Here is a 24,157-nt window from a genome sequence, read left to right as displayed (position 1 = left end):
TTTTGACCCCTAAATTGTTAATACAAGGTTTGAGTTACAAGATTAAGTTGCCAGATTAATTACAGAGTTGCTTTAGGGTTTAAATTCTTCATCACCTGGAAACTATTTGCTGATCTTGGATCTAGTTAGTAATTTTAATTTACTAAAATGCCATATGGAAAAAAAATCAGCCGGGAATTTTTGTGATGATGTGCTGTACATGGTAAATTTTTACCTTTAACTCTTCTCACGATCACCTAGGGTAATAAATTTTGGAAGCAAGAGGAACAAACTCATCTTTTTTTTTTTAATGCCATGCCTTTATGAGGAGTACAAATTGATATGTCTTAAAATAAGAACTTAATAAAGGAGGCAAATCCCTGGCCTGCTCTAAGAATAGTGTATTGTTTAGATTTAAAGCCAGGTTACGGTTTTCTCCTTTAAGTATAGAGTATCATTATAACATGTACTCAATAAATATCCTAAGTAAAGGATAAAATTTTTAAAAATCAGATTTTTGAGTAACATTTTGTATAAAGGTAAAAGGAGATATATAATTTTTATGTAATTAAAATGGTTCTCTGTGTGACATTGTTTATGTATCCACTTGTTTTTTATCTAGCGTATGAGTCAGCAATAGCTTTTTAAAAAACTATTGAAAAATGCAAAAACACTCGAAAAATGCAAAACTGAAACCAAACTAATCTTATCATAAAATATTAAGCTGATCATTCAATTTAAGGCATATGATAGCATATATATAACTTTTAAAAATGTTTAGTTTAAATTTCAAAGTTATTTATTCTTTTTAAAAAATATAATTTTCTTTTTAAAAAGTTAGTTATCCTGTCTGGGCTTCAAATAACGTGACTTTAATAAGTAAGATCGTTGCTTATACAACTCAGAAGAATTTAAAACATATAAAACTTACAGGGGTTTAAGAAAAAAACTTATAGGGTTTTAAAGAGAAATATTTATTTTATCTTAGTCTATATAAAAGAAGTTCTTGGAATGCAATGAGGGTTTTTTCATTTTTAAATTATTAGTAAAAGGTAAGATGGGTTGCATATTATACCTGAATAACAGAAATTTCTTCAATATAAACAGATTTTAAAACATTGCATAGAAATGGTAGACTTATTCTTATTTTCAAAGGGAAGGAACTAGCCAAACCTGAGTGTGCAGAGTGAAATAAATAAACTTTCCTTTCATTAGTGAAAATCACATTTTACTTACATTGGGGGTGACAAAAATACTTTAAAACTTTATTGGGGCCCCTGGGTCGCTCAGTCGGTTAAGTGTCTGATTCTCTATTTCAACGCAGGTCATGATCTCATGGTTTGTGAGTTCGAGCCACAAGTCAGGCTCTGTACTGATGGTGCAGAGCCTACTTGTGATCTCTTTCTCTCCCTCTCTCTCTGCCCCTTCAACGCTCTCTCTCTCTCTCAAAATAAATAAATAAATTAAAATAAACTTTACAAATTAAATTCATATAGAAAAAAGGTATATATTTAAAAATTGGAAATATTTTGATGTTAAATAAGGCTAAAATTATATGTGCTACTAACATAATATGTAACATTAAATATTCAACTATTTGTTTTGCAAAAATATTTTCATTATGTAAATAAATATATCGTAGATTCTTCAAGTATCAACCTCCTACTCTATTAAAAACGGCATTTGTTGGGGCACCTGGGTGGCTCAATTAGTTTGAGTGTCCAACTCTCGGTTTCGGCTCAGGTCAAAATCTCATGGTTCATGGGATCAAGACCCTGTCTCCGGCTTAGGACTCTGAACTGACAGCCTGAAGCGTGCTTGGGATTTTGTCTCTCTCTAGCTCTCTGCCCTTCCCTGGCTGGCGCACAAATGAATGTGAGCACACTCTGTCCGTCAAAATAAATTAATAAACTTAAAAAACGGTGTTTGTTATCGGTTCTCCAGGGGTTATATATGACTTACAGTTATGCTTGGACTGCAATATAAATGAAATATGTTTAATGGATGCAGTAATCTGGGAGTCCAAAATATATAAAAGAATTCTATTTCGATGAAGCAATAAGATTCTGACTAATTTGAAAACACTGACACGTTAACAGTATGCTTTCTTGAAGAAGTGGTTACTAGAGAAAATACTTAACGGAGGGAACTGGTCTTCATTCAAGTGGGGCAGATACTCTTCCTTTATAGTGTTGTATATGATTAAAGGGCAGTCATTCACATGCAGATGTTATACGTGCATACATTAGAAGAGAGGGGAATAACATGCCTATCCAAGTTGTTATTGATAGTCTGTATTCCACTTCAGATTAAATATAGGTGATTTTCTTTATTTTCTTCCAGCTTGTCTTTGTATTGCCTTTGTGTTCTTTCATTACAGTTGAATATGTTAGTACAGTATACTACACATAATTAAGATTCAGATAATTCTGTTGACTAAAACTCATCTATTTTGATCTTTTATTTCCTGCAAATAAGTACTTTCCCTTTACTTATTTAAGCATCTTGCTGCTCACTTCACATCAAATTACAATATTAAGAGGTCTATGCATTTTTATAATTTCTGCTTATTTAATAATGTCCACCTGCATGATAAGTTCTTCTGCATCCAATTGCATATTCCCCAGATATTTGGAGTTAATTTTTTCTTATTGATACAGTAATTTATATAGAGAATTGAATATTAGTGGAAAGTCTAAGTACTGAGGTGGAACATATAAAGTAGTACCGGACCATATGAAATTGTTATTTTTCACGTCAGAATTTGTTGAATATCTGCAATTTCATATAATTATACTTAATAATCAAAGATCTTAGACCAGATGATTTACTGACAGGGAGATGACACAGCTTAATTTGTAGTAACTCCAAAATTATAATGTTATTCATGGAGATATTTCCTGAATATACTCTTCACATATGAAATTTGTCAATATAATTACATAAGATTTAAGCAACAATTAATGTTGTGGAAATATTTATGAATAATGAATATCTAATAATGCATTATATGAAAGTGAGAATTGTGAAGTAAGGACTTCTGATCTAATTTTCACACGAGTTCCCCAAAATGAAACATAGTTCCATTAAATGTCCTTAGTGCAAATTACCCAATTATGCAATATCAATTTCAGTGAGATGTAGCATCAAGCAAATCTATTTTCCAATTCAGTTACATATTGAATTAGTAGACATTTCTAATAAGGTAAGCATTTGGATCAAAAGGTAGTATTTACTTTTTTCTACAGAATATTTATAGTGTTTGTACTTTAATACAGGTTATAGAAACATATTGGATGAAACCTCCATGTAATTGCTTATCTCATTATGAGAAAATTAAGAAAATTTGATTTCTAAGAAAAAATTAAATTAACAGAATTATTTCCCAGCAAGTACCTTCCCCATTTTTCCTAAAGTTACATTTTCATACAGATTAACTCTTTACTGGGTGATCCCCTTGAACATAATCTCAGTTTAGGTTTGATTCCAAGACATTGCTAGGTTTTGTTTGTCTTAGTATAAGTGAACACATAAACATCTTTTGTCTTACATAAAGTATCTGTGTTAGTAGTTAAGAGCTTAAGTTTAGGAGCCAGATAAATCTGCTTTCAAAATTCTAGGTGCATACTTTAATAGCTCTGAGAACTTGTGCAAATTACTTGAAGTCTTAGAGCCTCATGTCCTCATATTTAAATGGAAGTAAGAATAACAGTACCTATATCACAAGATTGTATTAAATATACTTAGCAGAGTGTTTGGCATGCAATAAGAACTCAATAAAATGGCAACAACTATTATTTTAATAATTGATTATATATTTTAGAAGTTGTATTAAGATGAATCTAAGTGCTGAATGTCTCAAGGTATTTTCGTAATTTGTATAAACATGGAACTTTATTTCCTTTATATTTTATTTTAATAGGATTATGACTTTCAGTAATTTAACAAGGCATACATAATCTTGGAAGCAAGAGTTCAAATAGCCTGAGTGGAGAACTATCGAATTTCTTAGATTTTCTTCAACCACATATTGATAGTGAGGTTACTGATAAAGCCTACTATTTCCTAAGTAGTGGAAATTTTACACTTCTTAAATTGGCAGCAGTGTTGTTAACAGTAGTCATCACAAATGATGTTCTTTGACAGCTTAAACAATGTTAATGTAATGCAGAAAAATGGCGAAGAAAAGTACATAATTTCCATTAAGAAAACTGAAGTGACAAAAATACTGATAAAATCACTTATTGTCATTACTCCTAGAAGTTGCAGTGTTCATTCGTGATATATTGGAAAATGATGAATATACCAAACTTTATTCTAAGAGAGACTTTTTGTGACTATAAAAGATAGTAGATTTAAGTTTCTTTCACCAACCATTTTATTTCTACTCATTTGATTTATTTTTAAAATTCTTATAACAGCATATTTAAATGTAGTAGTTACTTTGCAGACTTTTATTCCCCCTTTCTCCCCAGATAAAGAAATAATACATAGAAGATGAAATTTTACAGCCCCAAACTCTGTTTATCTTCAAAATGTAGTTGTACCATATGTTCTTCTGGGAATTTAAACTAGATACTTGACTATTGATCTAGATATTGTATATTTCAGATATACATTATGTATACATACATATACATAAATATAAGTATGTGTATGTGTATTTTGAAAATCAGTATTTGTGGTAACATCTCAAAAACAAATTTCAAATATCTTAAGGCTTTAATTGTAGAATCATTATATTAACAACAATAATATTCATTAGTTACATGTATTATATTTAGAACAGTGTCACACTAAAATAAGTCATTAAGATCTCTGTTGTTATCTTATTTTTCCTCCCCGTCACCTAAGTTCATCTGTTTTGTTTCTTAAATTCCACATATGAATGAAATTGTATGGTATTTGTCTTTCTCTGACTTATTTTGCTTAGCATAATACACTCTAGTTCAATCCACATTATTGCAAATGGCAATATTTCATCCTTTTTGGTGACTAATATTCCATTGTATGTATACACATCTTCTTTATCCATTCATCAGTTGATGGACATTGGGCTTCTTCCATAATTTGGCTATGGTTGACAGCACTGCTTTAAACATTGGTGTGCATGTGTCCATTCAAATCAGCATTTTTGCATACTTTGGATAAATACCTACTACAGAAATTGCTGAGTCATAGGGTAGTTTACTTTTAGTTTTTTGAGGAACTATCATACTGTTTTCCAGAGTGGCTTCACCAGTTTGTATTCTTACCAACAGGGCAAATGTTTCACTTTTCCGCATCCTAGCCAAAATCTGTTCTTTCCTGAACTGTTAATTTTAGCCTTTCTGAGAAGTATGAGGCGGTATCTCATTGTAGTTTTAATTTGTATTTCCTTGGTGATGACTGATGTTGAGCATCCTTTTATGTGACTGTTAGCCATATGGATGCCTTTGGAAAAGTATATGTCTTCTTCCCATTTCTTCGCTGAATTATTTGATTTTGGGTATTGAGTTTGATAAGTTTTTTATAGATCTTGGATACTAACCCTTTATCCAATATGTCATTTGTAAATATTTTCTACCTTTCGGTCAGTTGCCTTTTAATTTTATCAATTGTTTCTTCTCTGTGCAGAAGCTTTTTATCTTGATGAGGTCCCAATAGTTCATTTTTGTTTTTGTTTCCGTTGCCTCAAGAGACATGTCTAGTAAGAAGTTGCCACAGCCGATGTCAGAAAGGTTGCTGCCTATTTTCTCCTGTGGGGTTTTGAATGTTTCCTGTTTCATAATTAGGTCTTTGATCCATTTGAATTTGTTTTTGTGTATGGTGTAAAAAAGTGGTCCAGTTTCATTCTTCTGCATGTTGCTCTCCAGCCTCCCCAGAACCATTTGCTGAAGATACTGTCTTTTTTCCATTGGATATTCTCTCCTGCTTTGACAAAGATTAGGTGGCCATAAATGTGTGGTCCATTTCTGGGTTCTGTATTCTATTGCATTGATCTATGTGTCTGTTTTTGTGCTAGTACCATACTGTCCTGATGATTACTGCTTTGTAATACAGCTTGAAGTCTGGTATTGTGATGCCTCCAGGTTTGGTTTTCTTTTTCAACATTAGTTTAGCTTTTTGGGGTCTTTTATTATTCCATACAAACTTTAGAATAATTTTTTCTAGCTCTGTGAAGAATGCTGGTGTTATTTTGATGAGGATTGCATTGAATGTGTAGATTGCTTTTGGTAATATGGACATTTTAACAATATTTGTTCTTCCAATCCATGGGCATGGAATGTTTTCCCATTTCTGTCTTCTATTTTCTTTCATAAGCTTTCTATAGTCTTCAACATACAGATCTTTTACTTCTTTGTTTGTTTAGGTTTATTCCTAGGAATCTTATAGTTTTGGGGGCAGTTGTAAATGGGATCTCTTCATTGATTTCTGCTGCCTCATTATTGGTGTATAGAAATACGACTAATTTCTGTATGTTAATTTTATATCCTGTGACTTTGATGAATTCAGCTATATTAGTTATAGCAGTGTTTTGTTGGAGTCTTTGGCCTTCATGTAGAGTATCATAACATCTGTGAAGAGTCAAACTTTGACTTCTTCCTTTTCAATTTATATGCCTTTTCTTCTTTGTTGTCTGATTGCTGAGGCTAAGACTTCTAGTACTATGTTGAACAACAGCAGTGAGAGTGGACATCCCTGTTGTGTTCCTGACTTTAGGGGAAAGCTCTCAATTTTTTCCCATTGAGGGTGATATTAGCTATGGGTCTTTTGTATATGACCTTTATATTGTTGAGGTATGTTCTTTCCATCCCTACTTTCTTGAGGGTTTTTACCAAGAAAGGATGCTGTATATTTGACAAATGCTTTTTCTGCATCTATTTAGAGGATCATATGATTTTTATCCTTTCTTTTATTAATATGGTGTATCACCTTGACTGATTTGTGAATATTGAACCAGCCCTGCAACCCAGAAACAAGTCCCACTTGATCATGGTGAATAATTATTTTAATGTGCTGTTGAATTTGATTTGCTATTTTCTTGTCCAAAATTTTGCATCCAGTTTCTCAGGGATATTTCTCAGGGATATCCGGCTTCTCAGGACAACTCTCCTTTTTATTGGGGTCTTTGTCTTCTTTTGAGATGAAGGTAATGCTGGCTGCATAGAATGGGTTTGGAAGCTCTCCTTCCATTTCTTCTTCTTCTTCTTCTTCTTCTTCTTCTTCTTCTTCTTCTTTTTTGAAACAGTTTGAGAAGAATAAGTATTAACTCTTCTTTAAATGTCTGGTAGAATTTCCCCTTGGAAGCCATCTGGCTCAGGACTCTTGTTTGATGGGAAATTTTTAATTAATGATTCAATTTCTTTGCGGGTTATGGGTCTTTTCAAGTTTTCTATTTCTTCCCGTTTGAGCTTTGGTAGTGTGTGAGTATGTAGGAATTTGTCCATTTTTCCCAGATTGTCCAGTTTGTTGGCATATAATTTTTCATAGTATTCTCTAATAATTGTTCGTATTTCTGTAGTGTTGGTTGCTACCAATCTTCTTTAATTAATGATTTTATTTGGGGTATTTATCTTTTTTGATAAGTCTGGCTAGGCATTTATCAATGTTGTTAATTCAGTCAAAGAACCAGCTCTTAGTTTCATTGATCTGTTCTGTTTTTTGTTTGTTTGTTTCTATATTGTTTATTTCTGCTCTAATCTTTATTGTTTCTCTTCTGGTTTTAGACTTTATTTGCTTATCCTTTTCTAGTTCCTTAGGTGGACTGTTAGAATGTTACAATAAATGGATATTATCCTCTTAACCTTAATGAATTTAAGATTTATTATTATAATAATGTGATACTTATGGAGCAAATATATTAAAATAATAGGTATTGAAATAATTATAGTTAAATTCACCCCAAGGTGATAAAAGGATATGTGATGATGGATGAGCATTATATTTTTGCCATATAGAATATATCTCTTACTTGATTAATTTGTAAAGCCATTTTTTGAATGCTCTCTAAGTCATATATCAAAAATCAAGATAATTGGTTTTATGTGGAAAAGCAACCATCATAAATTTTCTTGCAAATGCTGCTTAAGCATTGATTATTAACATATTTGATAGAAAATACTGCAACAACTTTTGTGAAGTGTTAGAATGAGTCAACAAAACATAAACATCATAAAGAAGGAAGCAATATTGATGGAATCCACTTTTTGAAGAAGATTAGACACAAATGTGAAAATTAGACCTATACAAAAAAGAAATGCAATAAATGAGTACTTTCTGGAATAAAAATAAAATAAAATACTAATTTTATAAAATTACCATACCTTATTAAATCTTTTGTTTGGCACTTCATGTTTCAGAATACATAGAAAATATTCATGTCAAGCACAACAGCCAATGCACCTATTCCATTCTACCTGTGGTCAGTCCCTTTGAAAGTGTGAGCTTATCAGTTGCTCTAGTTTGTCTTTTTCCAGATGTGGTTACCTTTTTTTGCAATGTCTTAGATTGCTTCCTGCCAGCTTTAAAATCTACCTTATTATTTCCCCAGTCTGTGAAAGAAGCTTTGGCTGCATGAGAACAAGAAAACAGAAGTAACCATATGATACCTCATGGTTGATTAATGGTGTATTTTTGACTTCAGGAGACATTAAAGTAATTAGAGTGATTGGAGCCAAGTGAAGTTAAGATCATGGGCAAGATTTCATATTTTCATATAATACCCAAATTTGTACTATTTTTAGCAATTTGTTATTGTAGTCTGCAACCCACTCATTCATATAGAATTAGTTTTTTTCAGAAATTAAAAACAGTACTATAATGAAAGAAAATGTAACAATATGTGAGGGAAATTATGCCTTGGAATACTTTTGACAAACTGAACATTACTTTTGTGGTTTGAAATCTCTAGAATTGAGTAGAGACTTAGTTCCTTTATCTACTTACTTTTTAGAATGACAACACATACATATAAAATGAATTTGCATTTTTTTCATATCTTAAAATTTCAGAGTTGCTTATTTTGTTTCTGCTTTTTTCTTTCTCTGATTGTCATGATTCTGTCCCTCTATGACTGTTGCTTATGCAACCGCTAGGCATTACATACACAAAATATCACTTAAATAGCATTGGCACTGCTATAACTTATAGAAAATTTTAATTATCTCTATCTGTTTTAATTATGTATCCCTTATAAGTTTTCAAACTAAGACTATAGTAGGAGTGGGATGTCAGAAAATGGTAAAGAAATTTAAGGTTATCTTATCGTTTGTTCATGAGAGAGAGAAAATTAGAGCCAAGTAAAGGTATGTATGTAGAAAAATCTTCCTTGAATGTCTGATTTAAATTCATCATGCTTCCATAAAACTAAGCAGTGAGTTTTTATATCCATGTTTAGTAACTAAATTTCTGTACTGGTCAAAGAAGCAAACTCAGCATTTTAAAGGAAAACCTTTTTAATCTTAAAGATTCGAATACATTTTCAAGTGGTAAGTGTAAGGGGTTGGAATAAAAATCTGGAGATTGAGGTTATTTAATTATGCATGTTTATATCCTGATAGAGGCAGAGTTGAGTTTGTTATTCATTGAACCCTGAATTAAAGACATTCTGAAATAGTTAAATTATGAAAGATAAACTCTGCAAGGACAGAGATTTTTGTCTGTTTTGTTCACTGATTTATTCTCAGTGCTCAGAACAGTGCCTGACACATTTTGTTTTAAAAACTTAATAAATATTTTTAATAAGTCACTAAACCTTTATGAAAGAGGGTAAATATATTCTCTATGCTTGCAATATGGCTATTTGCTTAAGTTTTAGAAATGTCATTGTCCTCTTTCTCAATACTTTCCAGTTTTTAAAACCCCTGATAGAATTTCAATTGAAAAACACATATTAAAAAGTTTTATTTTATGATGTTATTAAAGAAAGAGTGGAACAGATTTAGAATGGGTTGGCAGAAGAGGACTGCTTGGAATTAGGTCACTTTCTTAATTCCTCCTTTTGTGTAGAGATGTTGCAACATGCATACAATGTTTTAAAAAATGGTCTGTAGTATTCTTCTGTCAGTTGTAATAATGTGTAATGCTTAACGGTAAAATAAGAAGAGAGTAGTAGTTTTAATTCCAATTGTCACTGTCCTATTTTTATTTCTGCTTATGTTTGCATAGTACTTACAAAACCACACACATAGACATTGAAGCATTTTATACGTCCTATATTTCTAATGTTTGTACAAGTATATTTGTGCATATTAACACAGCAAGTACAAATGGGTATTTTTATATAGAGCCAATATTTCATAAGAAATTAAATCTTGTAAAACGTTTTATTACATTATTTAATCCCAATGTTCATCGTTGAACAAATAGGCTAAAAATACCCTAGGCAATAGTCTTTTTGTATTTATTAGGCTAGAGAATGTCTTCAGTACAGCATTACTCACTATTAAAATGTTTTATAAATGGCATGAACTTCTCAACACAGGAAAGTGGGTGGATTCATAATATATATGTTTTTACTTCTGTGATAAGAATTTTTAAATGAAATGTTTCAAGTATATCTGGTTCATTTATTGGTTGACCTAAACTATTTCAATTGTTGCAACAAATACATTTATTCTATTAATGATTGCAAATAGGAAGGTTTCTTTTTTTCTCACTTTTGTGTCTTCTGACCTGTCCAAGTGCATATTTTTTTAAAACTGCAGATGCACAGCTATACAGTGGAAAAATTATTTAATATAATACATTGACATAATCAGACCATAATATTTATAACAAATTTATTTATATCTATCATTTCATGAGTCTTCCTGTATTTAGAACCATTACTAGAATTTTGTTAATGTTATCAATTATCAATAAATATTGAGAACTTCCTTAATTAGATACCTATGTGCATTAATAATTTTCTGTAATGAAAAAATAATTTTCTGTTATGGATTTTTAAATGACCATCTGTCAGCTGATCTTTTAAAAATTTTGAATGCATTGATAGCTGCATTAATTCCTATTTAATTGTAAAATTATAACATCTGATAGCTGCATTAATTCCTATTTAATTGTAAAATTATAACATCTGATAGCATTTAGTGCAGCATGATACAAATTTTACTTTGTTTATATTAATAGATTATCTATAAATAACATCCAGAAGCACATTAAAATGTTTCTTGACACAAGATATTAAAAGATAGTATGCCAAATTGATACTATATCAAACAAACCAAATTGAGAATTAATAAAGGAAACTGAAGAAAAAATTCCAAGTTATGAGGAAATAAAAATTTGTTATTGAATATTATCAGAAGAACTAGAGACCTGAAATAATTTGGCAAATTTCAATAAGTGAAAAATAATAAGCAAGGGGGAAAAATCAATCAGAGAGACGTTTTTGTTACGTTTATTTTTGAGAGAAGGAGACACAAAATCTGGAGCAGGCTTCAGGCTCTGAGCTGTCAGCACAGAGGCTGACATGGAGTTCAAACTCACAGACTGCTAGATCATGACCTGAGGCAAAGTTGGATGCTTAACTGACTTGAAGCCACCCAGGCCCCCCATGAAAACCCATTTTAATATGATCTACTTTCAATCTATAAACATAAATTCTGAAAGTTAGAATATCTTCTAGTCAGTTTCTTCCATTGAATGTTTGGATGTTATCTACCAAATCATAAACATGTATATCTAAGCTGATTAGCTAACTTCTCACTATCATCTGAAAACTGTTTTTTCCCCACAGAATAATTTAATAGGCAATTGTTTATGTTGGGTTGAAAATTGCCTCCTTGCAGTTATTACCTAGTCTTATTCCTCTCATCCAAAGAAAGAAAACTTGAATCTCATTTTCACATGGTAGTTCTTCTCATTTATAACCATTTGTCACATCAACCCCCTCCTCTATCTCAGGATTTTACTTCTTTAATCCAAACTTCCTGAATCCTTCATATGTTATGATTCTTGATTTCTTTTCACATAGATTGATTTTTTTTTGATGTACAGAGATGAACACATGGAATATTGCATAAAACATTTATTACCAATAGAAGAATTACATTTGAAAACCATATTATAATAATACATAATGACTGTATTTTTGTTATTGGTAAAAGATATACCTTACTGTCCCTTAAGTATTGAATTCAGTGTTTTAAATTATTTTTATTACCTTTATCTATCTTGGTATATTATATCTTTTACATATTTTTATCAATGATGACCACGTTAATAAATACTGAGTCTTTTAATTACTATAGGTATGTTGTATAATTTGCCTTAATGAAAAAAATGTATAATATTATTTAATAGTGTCAATTGTAATAATATTTTAATTTAATGATTTTAAAACTGAGCATTTAGTTAACACACTTTTAATGGTTGGCTTTAATAATTTCTTCTTTTTCTTCCTCTTCGCTCTATCTCCTTTTTTTCCCCATTTCTCTTTGACAGCTATCCGTGTGTTGATACAGAGAAACATCACAATTGTGCTTGCTATGGACTTGCTGTCTGGGACGTATATATTTGCAGTCCTGTTAGCATGCGTCGTGTTTCAGTCTGACGCCCAGGAGAAAAACTACACAGTCCGAGAAGAAATGCCAGGAAATGTTCTGATAGGTGACTTGCTGAAAGAACTCAACTTGTCACTGATTCCAGAGAAGTCCCTCACATCTCCTATGCAGTTTAAGCTAGTGTACAAGACTGGAGATGTGCCCCTGATTCGAATTGAAGAGGGCACTGGTGAGATCTTCACTGCTGGAACTCGCATTGATCGTGAGAAATTATGTGCTGATATCCTGGTGGAAACCCGTTGCTTTTATGAAGTGGAGGTTGCCGTTTTGCCAGATGAAATATTTAGACTGGTTAAGATACGTTTTCTGTTAGAAGACATAAATGATAACGCACCATTATTCCCAGCAACAGTCATCAATATATCAATTCCGGAGAACTCGGCTATAAACTCTCGGTATGCTCTCCCAGCAGATATTGATCCTGACATAGGAATAAATGGAGTTCAAAACTACCAACTGATTAAGGTGTGTTTTAAAAACACTTTTTTAAAGAAAATTCATTTTTAAAAGGAAAAAATATCTTAGTATACTTCAAATTTTGAGAAAGCCAAAATTGAGTAAACACAATTTTTTTAGAGTTCAAGCATAGTGGAGGAAATTCATCAATGCAGTGATTGCAATTGCAGGTGGTTTATGAATTTTTACTTTATGTACATTTATTTTCAAGCGGTTGTTCATGTTTCCTTTAACAATCTATTATAGGAGTCAGATAAGGAGCTCAACCCTGCTACTTAAAAATCAATAAACTACCTAATACCTTACTTTTAATTTGTCTAATCATGACTCTGCCACGAAGTGGACCTAAACAAACAAATTTAAACATTAAGAATAAATTCATAAATCTATCACTTTTACTCAGTGGTCATTTTAGATAGAAAGCTTTATCTTGCCATTAGACAAGATGCCAAATACATTTATTTGAGGGGTGAATAGAACATTTTTTATTACTAACGTTTCTGCACATATACAGAATAATAGTTTTAATGATGATTTCCCGTCAAGGAAATATCTTTAAGCATCGCTTGAGTCATCAGAATGAGATTAAATTTTAGCCAATGTGCTGCTAATGTTAAATATTTTCATTTTGTTCTAATTATTTGAAAACACAGAACACTCATTTGCTATAAAAGGTAAGTAAGATTTTTAGCCAAAAAGTTTCAGTTTATCTGAAGTACCTGTTTTGGCTTGACTTGGGTCTTGGGGTAGGGAAGACAGAGAGAAGAATAGGTGTAATAATTGGTATTTGGAATATGTGCAGAGGGGTCTTGTTTAACAAGTGAACAGGTGATTCTTTTTAATTATCTATAGAATACATAGGATAATAAGAAACTCAGATTTGGGTATGTGAAATAGTTTCAATGCACTTGAATGATTTTGGAAAATGTGTGGAAAAAAATGTGTAGAATTAATATAGATTGATCAAGGTATTTTTAAAGTTTTATAAACATTTTCTGACTATTCGCTACAAGATTATGATTTAACATAATGGCCAGTGTTACAAAATATTCTAAAAATACAAAGATTATTTTGATGTATATCATCTGAAGGTTTTGGCCTGAAAGAGATATATTGTAAACCTGCTCAGCTGATGCTGATGTGTTGTAAAGATATATTTGTTTATGAATATATTCAAAAATCAAAGGCTAAAGATCTCTTGAGTGAATTCAACTGAAATGCATATTTGTGTGTGAGTATAAGAAGTAAAAGATAAGGGGTAGAATATTTATAAATGAGCACTTATAGGTAAGCCTTCTGTAATGGTATCTCCTTATCTGATGAAATGGAAAAATATGCTGGAGTCAGAAAGATATAGATCACAATTTTGTGCTTACTGCTGACTAGATATGCCACCTCCGGCTTAATTTTTCTGACTTCTAGTTTCCTTGGTCATAATATGAAGACAACAATGTAAATGTCACAGGCAGAATTGGGATAATAAACATCCAGTAGAAAGTAGATACACATACAGAAGATTTTTGGAGATGTTTTAAAATAACTGTTTCAAATGGCAAGCTTTCATTATTTTTGATAGCTGAGTAATATTCCATTCTACATATACACTACTTCTTTATTCATCAGTCAGTGGACATTTGAGTTCTTGCCATAATTTGGCTATTATTGATAATGCTGCTATAAACATTGGGGTTTATATGTGCCAGTTCGATTCAGTATTTTGTATCCTTTAGTTAAATACTTAGTAGTGCAATTGCTGTGTTACAGGATAGTTCTATTGTTAACATTTGAGGAATCTGCCTACTGTTTTCCAGAGTAGCTGCACCAGTTTGCATTCCTATCAACAATGCAAGAAGATTCCTCTTTCTCCATATCCTCGCCAACACCTGTTGTGTCCTGGGTTGTTAATTTTAGCCATTCTGACAAGTGTGATGTGGTATCTCATATTGTTTTTAATTTGTATTCCCCTGATGATGAGTGATATAGAGCATCTTTTCATGTGTCAGTTAGCCATATTTATGTTTTAATTGAAAAAATGTCTATTCATATCTACTGTCCATTTATTAACTGGATTATTTGGTTTTTGTGTGTGTTGAGTTTTATAAGTTCTACAGAGATTTTGGATATTAACCTTTATCTGATATGTCATTTGCAAATATCTTCTCCCATTTTGTAGGCCGCCTTTTAGTTTTGTTGATCCTTTCCTTCACTGTGCAGACGCTTTTTATCTTGATCAAGTCCCAATAGTTTATTTCTGCTTTTGTTTCCCTTGCCTCCAGCAACATGTCTAGTAAAAAGCTGCTACGGCCAAGGTCAAAGAGGTTGCTTCCCGTGTTCTCCTCTAGGATTTTGGTGTTTTCCTGTCTCACATTTAGGTCTTTCATCCATTCTGAATTTATTTTTGTGTATGGTGTAAGAAAGTGATTCAGTTTCATTCTTCTTCATGTAACTGTCCAGGTTTCCCAACACCATTGGTTGAAGAGGCTTTTTTTTTCCATTGGATGTTCTTTCCTGCTTTGTTGAAGATTAGTTGACTATATAGTTGTGGGTCCATTTCTGTGTTATCTATTCTGTCTATATCTGTTTGTTTTTTTGTCAGTACCATACTGTCTAGATGATTAAAGCTTTATAATATACCTTGAGGTCCAAAATTGTGATGCCTCCATGTTTGCTTTTATTTTTTTTCGATTGCTTTGGCTATTCAGGGTATTTTGTGGTTCCATACAAATCCTCAGATTATTTGCTCTAGCTCTGTGAAAAACACTGATGCTTTTTTGGTAGGGATTGCATCAAATGTGTAGATTACTTTGGTTAGTATAGACATTTTAACGTTTGTCTTCTGATCCAGGAGCATGGAATGTTTTTCCATTTCTTTGTGCCATCTTCAATTTCTTTCATAAGTGTTCTATAATATTCAGACTACAGATATTTTCCCACTTTGGTCACGTTTATTTCTAGGTATCTTATGTTTTTTGGTGCATTTGTAAATGTGATAGAATCTTTTATTTCTTTTTCTACTGCTTCATTGTTGGTGTACAGAAATGAAACAGATTTCTGCACATTGATTTTATATCATATGACTTTGCTCAATTCATTTATCAGTTCTAGAAATTTTTGGTGGAGTCTTTTGGGTTTTCTACGTAGAATATCATACCATCTGCGAATAGTGAAAGTTTTATTTCTTCCTTGCTGATTTGGATGCCCTTTATTTATTTTTGTTATCTGATTTCTAAGTCTAAGACTTACAGTATTATGTAAAACAATAATGGTGAGTGGACATCCCTACTTTGTTCCTGACCATAGATGAAAAGCTCTCAGTTTTTCCCCATTGAGGATGATATTAACTTTGGGTCTTTCTAATATGGCCTCTATGATATTGAGGTATATTCTGTCTATCCCTACTTTGTTGAAGGTTTTTTTTTTTATAAAGAATGGATGCTGTGTTTTGTCAAATGCATTTTCTGCCTCTTTTGAGAGGATCATATGGTTCTTTTCCTTTATTTTATTCATGTGGTGGATCGTAGTGATTGATTTGTGAATATTGAACCTTCCCTGCAGCACAGGGATAAATTACAATTGATCAAGGTGAATAATTCTTTTAATGTACTGTTGAATTCTATTTGCCATTATCTTGTTAAGAATTTTTGCATCCATGTTCATGAGGGATATTGGCCTGTAATTTTCCTTTGTAGTGGGGTCTTTGTCTGGTTTTGGAATCAAGGTAATGTTAACCTCATAGAAGGAGTTTGGAAGTTTCCCTTCCATTTCTATTTTTTTAAGTTTATTTATTTATTTTGAGATAGAGATAGAGATAGAGATGATAGAGATAGAGATAGAGATAGAGATAGAGATAGAGATAGAGAGAGAGGACGTGAACATGAGCGGGGAGGGGAAGAGAGAGAGGGAAAGAGAGAATCCTAAGCAGGCCCCATGCTGTCATTGCAGAGTCCAACACGGGGCCCTATCTCAAGACCATGAGATCATGACCTGAGCTGAAATCAAGAATTGGACACATAACCTACTGAGCCAACCAGGGACCCCTCATTCCTATTTTTTGGAATAATTTCAGAAGAATAGATATTAATTCTTCTTTAAATACCTGGTAGAATTCTCCTGGGAAGCCATCTGGCCCTGGTCTTTTTTTGTTTATGTGTGTGTTGGGGGTGGGGGGGATTTTTGATTACTGATTCAATTTCTTTGCTGGATACGGGTCTGTTAAAATTTTCTATTTCTTCCTGTTTCAGTTTTGGTTGGTTGTCTGTTTCTGGTAGTTTGTCCATTTCTTCCAGATTGCCCAGAATTTTGACAAAAAAAAATTCATATATCTTTAATAATCTTTTGTGATTATTTATATTCCTGTGGTGGTTGTGATGTCTTTTTTTCATTCAAAATTTAATTTATTTAGGTCCTTTCTCTTTGGCTGGGATTTATCAATGTTATTAATTTTTTCATAGTACCAGGTTTTAGTTTTGTTGTTCTGTCCTACTGACTTTTTGTTTCTATATCATTTATTTCTTCTCTAATCTTTACTGTTTCCCTTCTTGTGCTGCATTTTGGCAATATTTGTTGTTCCTTTTCTAGTTCCTTTATGTGTAAGGCTATGTGTAACTTCCCCACCAGTTTGAGATTTTCCTTGCTTCTTGAGTAGCCCTGTATTGCAACATGCTTCCCTCTTAGGACTGCCTTTCCTCCATCCCAAAGGTTTTAGAATGCCGTGTTTTCATTTTCATTTCCTTCTATGTACTTTTTAATTCCTTTTTTAATTTCCTGGTTATCCCAGTCCTTCTTTAGTAGGGTGTTCTTTAACCTCCATGTATTTCTGATCTTTCCAAGTTTTTTCTTGTGGTTGACTTCAAGTTTCATAGTGTTGCGGTCTGAAAATATGCATGGTATGATCTTTATCTTTTTTATATTTGGTGAAGGCTGATTTGTGACACAGTATGTGATATATTCTGGAGAATTCACTATGTGCACTCAAAAAGAATGTGTATTCTGCTGCTTTTGGAGGAAATGTTCTGAATATATGTTAAGTTTGTCTTGCTCAGTATGTCATTCAATGTCATTGTTTCGTCGTTGATTTTCTGCTAAGATTATCTTTCCATTGCAGTAAGTGGGGGTGTTTAAGTCTCCTATTATTATTGTATTATTATCAATGAGTTCCTTTATGTTTGTTTTAAACTCATTTATATATTTATTTGTTTTAAGTGGAGGGCATAAATATTTATAATTGTTAGGTCTTCTTGATCAATAGGCCCCTTAATTATGATATAATGTCCTTCTTCATTTCTTGTTACAGTCTTTGTTTTAAAATCTAGTTTGTCTGATATAAATGTTGCTACTGTGTTTTTTCTAACATCCATTTGCATGATAAATATTTCTCCACCCCTCACTTTCAATATGTTGGTGTATTTTGGTCTAAAGTGAGTCTCTTTTTTTTAAATTTATTCAAATTAAAGTTAGTTAATGTAGTTTAGTATGATTTCATAAGTAGAATTTAGTGATTCATAACTTACATATAAGACCCAGTGCTCATCCCAACAAGTGCCCTCTTTAATGCCCATCACTCATTTAGCCCATCACCCCCACTTCCCCACCAGCATCCCTCAGTTTGTTCTCTATATGTCAGAGTCTTTTATGATTTGCCTGCCTCTCTGTTTTTACCTTATTATTTTCCTTCTCATTCCCTTATGTTCATATGTTTTTTTCTTAAATTCTACAGATTAATGTAATCATATGATATTTGTGAGTCTCTTGCAGGCAACATATAGATGGGTCTTGTTTTTTTGTTGTTGTTTGTTTGTTTCTTTGTTTAATCCATTGTTATACCCTATGTCTTTTTATTGGAACATTTAGTTTATTTACATTCAGAGTGATTATTGAAAGATATGAATTTAGTGCCATTTTGTTACTTGTAAAAGTGTTGTTTCTAGTGGTGTTCTGTTCCTTTTAGTGTTTGTTGCTTTGGTCTTTTTCTCCCCCTCAGTGAATCCCCTTTAATATTTCTTGCAGGGCCACTTTAGTGGTGACAAACTCCTTTACTTTTTTGTTTGTCTAGGAATCTCTTTATCTCTCCTTCTATTCTGAATGACAACCTCACTAGATAAAGTATTCTTGTCTGCTTATTTTTCCCATTCAGCCTGTTGAATATATCCTGTCATTTCCTTCTGATCTTCCATGTTTCTGTGGAAAGATCTCCTGTGATTCTGATCTGTCTACCATGGTAGATTAAGGACTTTCTTTTCCCTTGATGCTCTCAGGATTCTTTCCTTGTATGTGTATTTTATGAATTTGACTATATGTCTTGATGATGACAAGGTTTGCTTGAATTTAACAGGAGTTTTCAGTGCTTCTTGAATTGGATACACTTTGACTTACAGAAAGGTCTTGTCATGAAAGTAGTAAGTATGCTGAGGAGATGGAGAGATTAAATAAAATTAAAGAAAATAAATATATTATGATTCATCCATAAACTTTAATAAATGTTACACTTTAAAAGCAAGTAAGCCAACCATAATAATAACTTCTGCTGAAGAGGATGAGAATTTAATTAATATTAATTTGTTATATATTTGTTGAATAGACAAGACTAGCAAAATCATAGTTTATTCTAACTAGGGACATATAAAATGTATATGTAAAGTTCGGAGAACAAAATGTGAGGGGAGGGGGAGATATAGGGAAAAAATTAGGGAAAAATAGGTCAGTGTACACATAAAGGGGTCCCACTGTTGACAGTTCTATATTAAGTGAAAATAAAGGCAGTGGTGGAAATGATTAATAAATCATGTATCAAAAATGTTGGGATGCCTGGGTGGCTCAGTCTATTGAGTGTCCAATTTTTTATTTTGCCTCAAGTCATGATCCCAGATTTTTGGGATTGGGCCCTTGTTGGGTCCCACACTGAGTGTGGAGCCTGCTTAAGATTCTCTATTTCTCCCTCTGCTCCTCTCCCTCACTCATGATCTCTCTCTTTCTAAAATAAAAATAAATAGATGCACCAAAAATGTATATAATATAAAATAATATAAAACAGAATATTTATCTTCAAAAATTTAATTTATAAATACTTTACCTTATTTTTTGCATTTTTGTTATATTAGATTGCTTTGGTATAAACAAGGAAAATGTTATTCCACATTTTTAATACTTGGAAATTTATTTTATATTTTTTAAATTTTTTTTAACATTTATTCATTTTTGAGACAGAGCATGAATGGGGGAAGGTCAGAGAGAGAGGGAGACACAGAATCCGAAACAGGCTCCAGGCTCTGAGCTATCAGCACAGAGCCTGACGCGGGGCTCAAACTCACGGACCGCGAGATCATGACCTGAGCCGAAGTCTGACGCCCAACCCACTGAGCCACTCAGCCGCCCTGGAAATGCATTTTAGAGTAATAATTTTATTTTGCTTATGATCATATCACTAGTAAATGATAAAGTTGGGGTCCAGAATAAGGTCTCTGACTCTTAGATTTAATTGACAGATAGATAGATAATCTTGAGGATGGAGATCACAACAAGTTCATGATGTAAGAAGGGAGGAAGAAGAAAATAGAAAGAAATAAAAAAAAGGAGAAAGTGAAAATGAAATAATGAAGTGATAACCTCCATGTGATTCTGCTTAGTACAAAGAAAATTATGTTACAATAAACCTTATCTGTGTGACCCTGGCAAGGTTTTTTTTTTTTTTTCAACTTTTTAAGAGATTAGGATACGTTCTAAAGAAAAAAAAAATATTCATTAAAAATGTCTGATGTTGGTTGCTACTTAAAACATCCAGAAACAAAATCTTCACTTTTCCTTGTTTCAAGTAAAGTTATGCTAGAATGTGAATTCCCCGTCATATTTTAGTATAATTTCCCTTAATTTCAACTGCCTATGCTAAATATTTATAATTATATATATCTATATATACAATTACATATGTATATAAGTACATATATACACTTTTATTTATGTGTGTATATACACTTTTATGTATTAAAATATATTTTATTTTATATATATCATAAATATATCGCTTTATTAAATGTTATTAAATAATATACTTTAAAATATTTTATTATATATTATATGTGGTATATATAATATATATATTATAATTATATATACTCTATAATTATAACAATTGTATAATTAAAATTAATCTCCCTTTTAATGGTCTTGTTAGAAAATTTAGCAAGTATGAAACAATTCCAAGGCTGGAATTATTATATATATATATGTAATATGTGTATATATATATGTATATATATGTATTGTATATATATATTTACGTGTATATATATATTGTATATATATATTATATATATATATATAGTTAGATGCAGATATTTATATATCTGTATACACCATATATAATATAATATATGCACCATATATTTTATTTATATATATATATATATATATATATATATATATATATATATATGCAATTGAGCTCTTGAAGCATTTGAAGCTGTTCACCAGGAATAAGTTATTACAGTATCTCTTTAATTTTAATCTTATTTAATCTTATTATTATGATGGCCTGTTATTTATACAGTCTTTTTTTTCACATTCTAAGTCTTGTTGACAGGGAAACCAATTTTTCACAAATAGAAATAAATTTCATGTACCTAATCTGAATCAAGGTATAGATGTAAACTACAGAGACCTGCTTCTTCTTATGGTTGGAACTCAGGGTAATTTAGTTTGTGTAATCATATTACATATGTCTTCATTTTCTGCTTCAGATTTCCATCTTCCTTTGCATGTATCAATAATGTTTCTATACTAGTCTAGTGACAGTGTGTTGATTGCTTCCCTTGAGACAGGTGTGGCAGTGTTTCAAAGGTTGACAGTTTGTGCTGACAGAGCATGAATATCAAGTTTTTCTCAGATTAGTGGTCTTAGTTGAAATCTTCACCCATTTTGCCCATTTCATAAAGCATCTTTATCTTTTCAATCACCCTTCAAAGAAAATTTAATTTGGGCTAGTCTTTTCACATAATAAGGATTTGGGCACTTATTTCTATTTTATTTTTTAAAAAGATACAACTATTTGGTCTTTAATTTTAAAACTAAGTGAGAACTAAATATCTTTCCTATTGGCTATGAGTTTGGACTTATGGTTAAAGTTAGATATGTTTTGAAATCTGGGTTTAGAAAATCCAAATTGTGAAAAACTCTTCTACAAAGAGATTTAGTAATCTTGAATTAAATTGCTAAGAATTAAGCATTGAATAATATATCCTGGAGACAAAAAGCAAACAAACTTTATTTTTCTGAAGGAACTACTATTACTTTATCTTATGTAACCATAGCTCAAAGTGGTGTGCAGTTAGTATCAGGTGCAGTGAGTAAAGATACACTAATGTTATTGGAGGCAGAACTTTCAGTCTATAATAAATAACGTGTTTGTCTTAGAAAGCATAGTTGCCTCTAAGAGGATCAGAGGAGTTTGAATATAATGATTTCTTCATTTTTTTCAACTATAAGATGAAATTTTAACTAGAAGTTTATGCTTTCAACTTTAAGATAACTCGATTTTATATTCTCTGATTTATATGATGTGTAGATTAACATTTTTGGTCTATGCTGAAAAGCAAAAGAGATGAAAAATCAAATGCTAATGACTATTAGGTTCCTGAAAACTTGAGGTTATTATCAAAATGCACCTCCAGTGGGAAAAATGAAAATATAAACTTATTTTATTCATAAATAGATCTTTATTAATGTTCTCCGTTCTTATTAAAATAAGTGCTTGGCACTAATAGGATGAAGTAACATTTTAGAAAATTTTCTTAAAAATTTTATTTTATTTTGATTCCAGTATAGTCAACATACAGTGTTATATTAGTTTCAGGTGTACAATATACAGATTCAACAATTCCATATATCACCTAGTGCTTATGGTGAATGTGCACTCCTTAATCCCCATTACCTACTTTACCCATACTTCCATCCCCTTCCCCTCTGGTACCCATCAGTTTGTTCTCTATAGTTAAGAGTCTGTTTCTTAGTTCCTCGTGCACTCTCTCTTTCTCTGCTTGTTTGTTTCGTTTCTTAAATTCAATATATGAGTGAAATAATATGATATTTATCTTTCTCTGACTTATATTGCATAGCATTATACTCTAGCTCTATCCAGGTTGTTGCAAATGGCAAGATTTCATCGTTTTTATGGCTGAATAGTATTCCATTGTACGTATATGTGTATATATACATGTGTATGTATTGTGTATATATTCTGGTGTGTGTGTATGTGTGTGTATGTATATATATATATATACACACACATACACACATCACATCTTCTTTATACAGGCATCTACCCACAGACACTTGGGCTGCTTCCATAATTTGACTATTGTAAGTAATGCTGCTATAAGAATAGAGGTGCATATATGACACTGAATTAGTGTTTTATATTTTGGGGGTAAATACTCAGTAGTGTGATTACTGTATCATAGGGTAATTCTAGTTCTAACTTTTTGAGGAACTTCCATACTGTTCTCCACAGTGGTTGCACCAGTTACATTCCCACCAACAATGCCAGAAATTCCTTTTTTTTCCACATCCTTGCCAAAAGTTGTTGTTTCTTATGTTATTTCAGCCATACTGATAAGTGTGAAGTGATACTCACTGTAGTTCAATTTGCATTTCCCTCATGATGAGTGATGTTGAGCATCTTTGCAGGTGTCTGTTGGCCATCTCTATATCTTCTTTGGAGAAATGTCTGTTCAGGTCTTCTGCCTATTTTCAATTGGATTATTTGTTTTTTAGTGTTGAGTTTTTTAAGGTCTTTATATATTTTGGATACTAACTATTGGATATATCTTTGACTAAATATCTTTTCCCATTCAGTAGGTTGCTTTTTAGTTTGTTGATTGTTTATTTTGCTGTGCAGAAGCTTTTTATTTTGACGTAGTCCCAATAGTTAATTTTTGCTTTTCCCTCCCTTGTCTCAGGAAACATATATAAAAAATGTTGCTACAGCCTATGTCAGAAACATTACTGCCTGTGCTGTCTTCCAGGATTTTTATGGTTTCAATGCTCACATTTAGGTCTTTAATCCATTTTAAATTTACTTTTGTGTATAGTGTAAGACAATAGTCCAGTTTCATTGTTTTGCAAGTAGCTAACCAGTTTTTCCAACACCATTTGTGGAAGAGACTGTCTTTCCCATCGGATAT

At 31.7% G+C, this 24,157-nt stretch overlaps 1 protein-coding gene across 6 annotated transcripts in view; it reads left to right on the top strand.

Moving 5' to 3' along the window:
- The window catches only part of PCDH11X (protocadherin 11 X-linked), a 154,863-nt gene that overhangs the window by 30,732 nt on the left and 99,974 nt on the right, over positions 1-24,157 (top strand). For all 6 annotated transcript variants that reach the window (XM_053891437.1, XM_053891436.1, XM_019433708.2 and 3 more), the window contains exon 2: positions 12,409-12,992. In XM_053891437.1, coding sequence (XP_053747412.1) covers positions 12,453-12,992 — 540 coding nt within the window. In that variant the 5' untranslated portion in view covers positions 12,409-12,452. The remainder of the gene's footprint in view (positions 1-12,408; positions 12,993-24,157) is intronic.

Source organism: Panthera pardus, unplaced genomic scaffold (genome assembly GCF_024362965.1).
Source record: "Panthera pardus isolate Hobbes unplaced genomic scaffold, ASM2436296v1 HiC_scaffold_27, whole genome shotgun sequence".
Classification (NCBI taxonomy): domain Eukaryota; kingdom Metazoa; phylum Chordata; class Mammalia; order Carnivora; family Felidae; genus Panthera; species Panthera pardus.
Note: the sequence above shows the minus strand (reverse complement) of the source record. Positions and strands in the feature narration are given on the sequence as shown.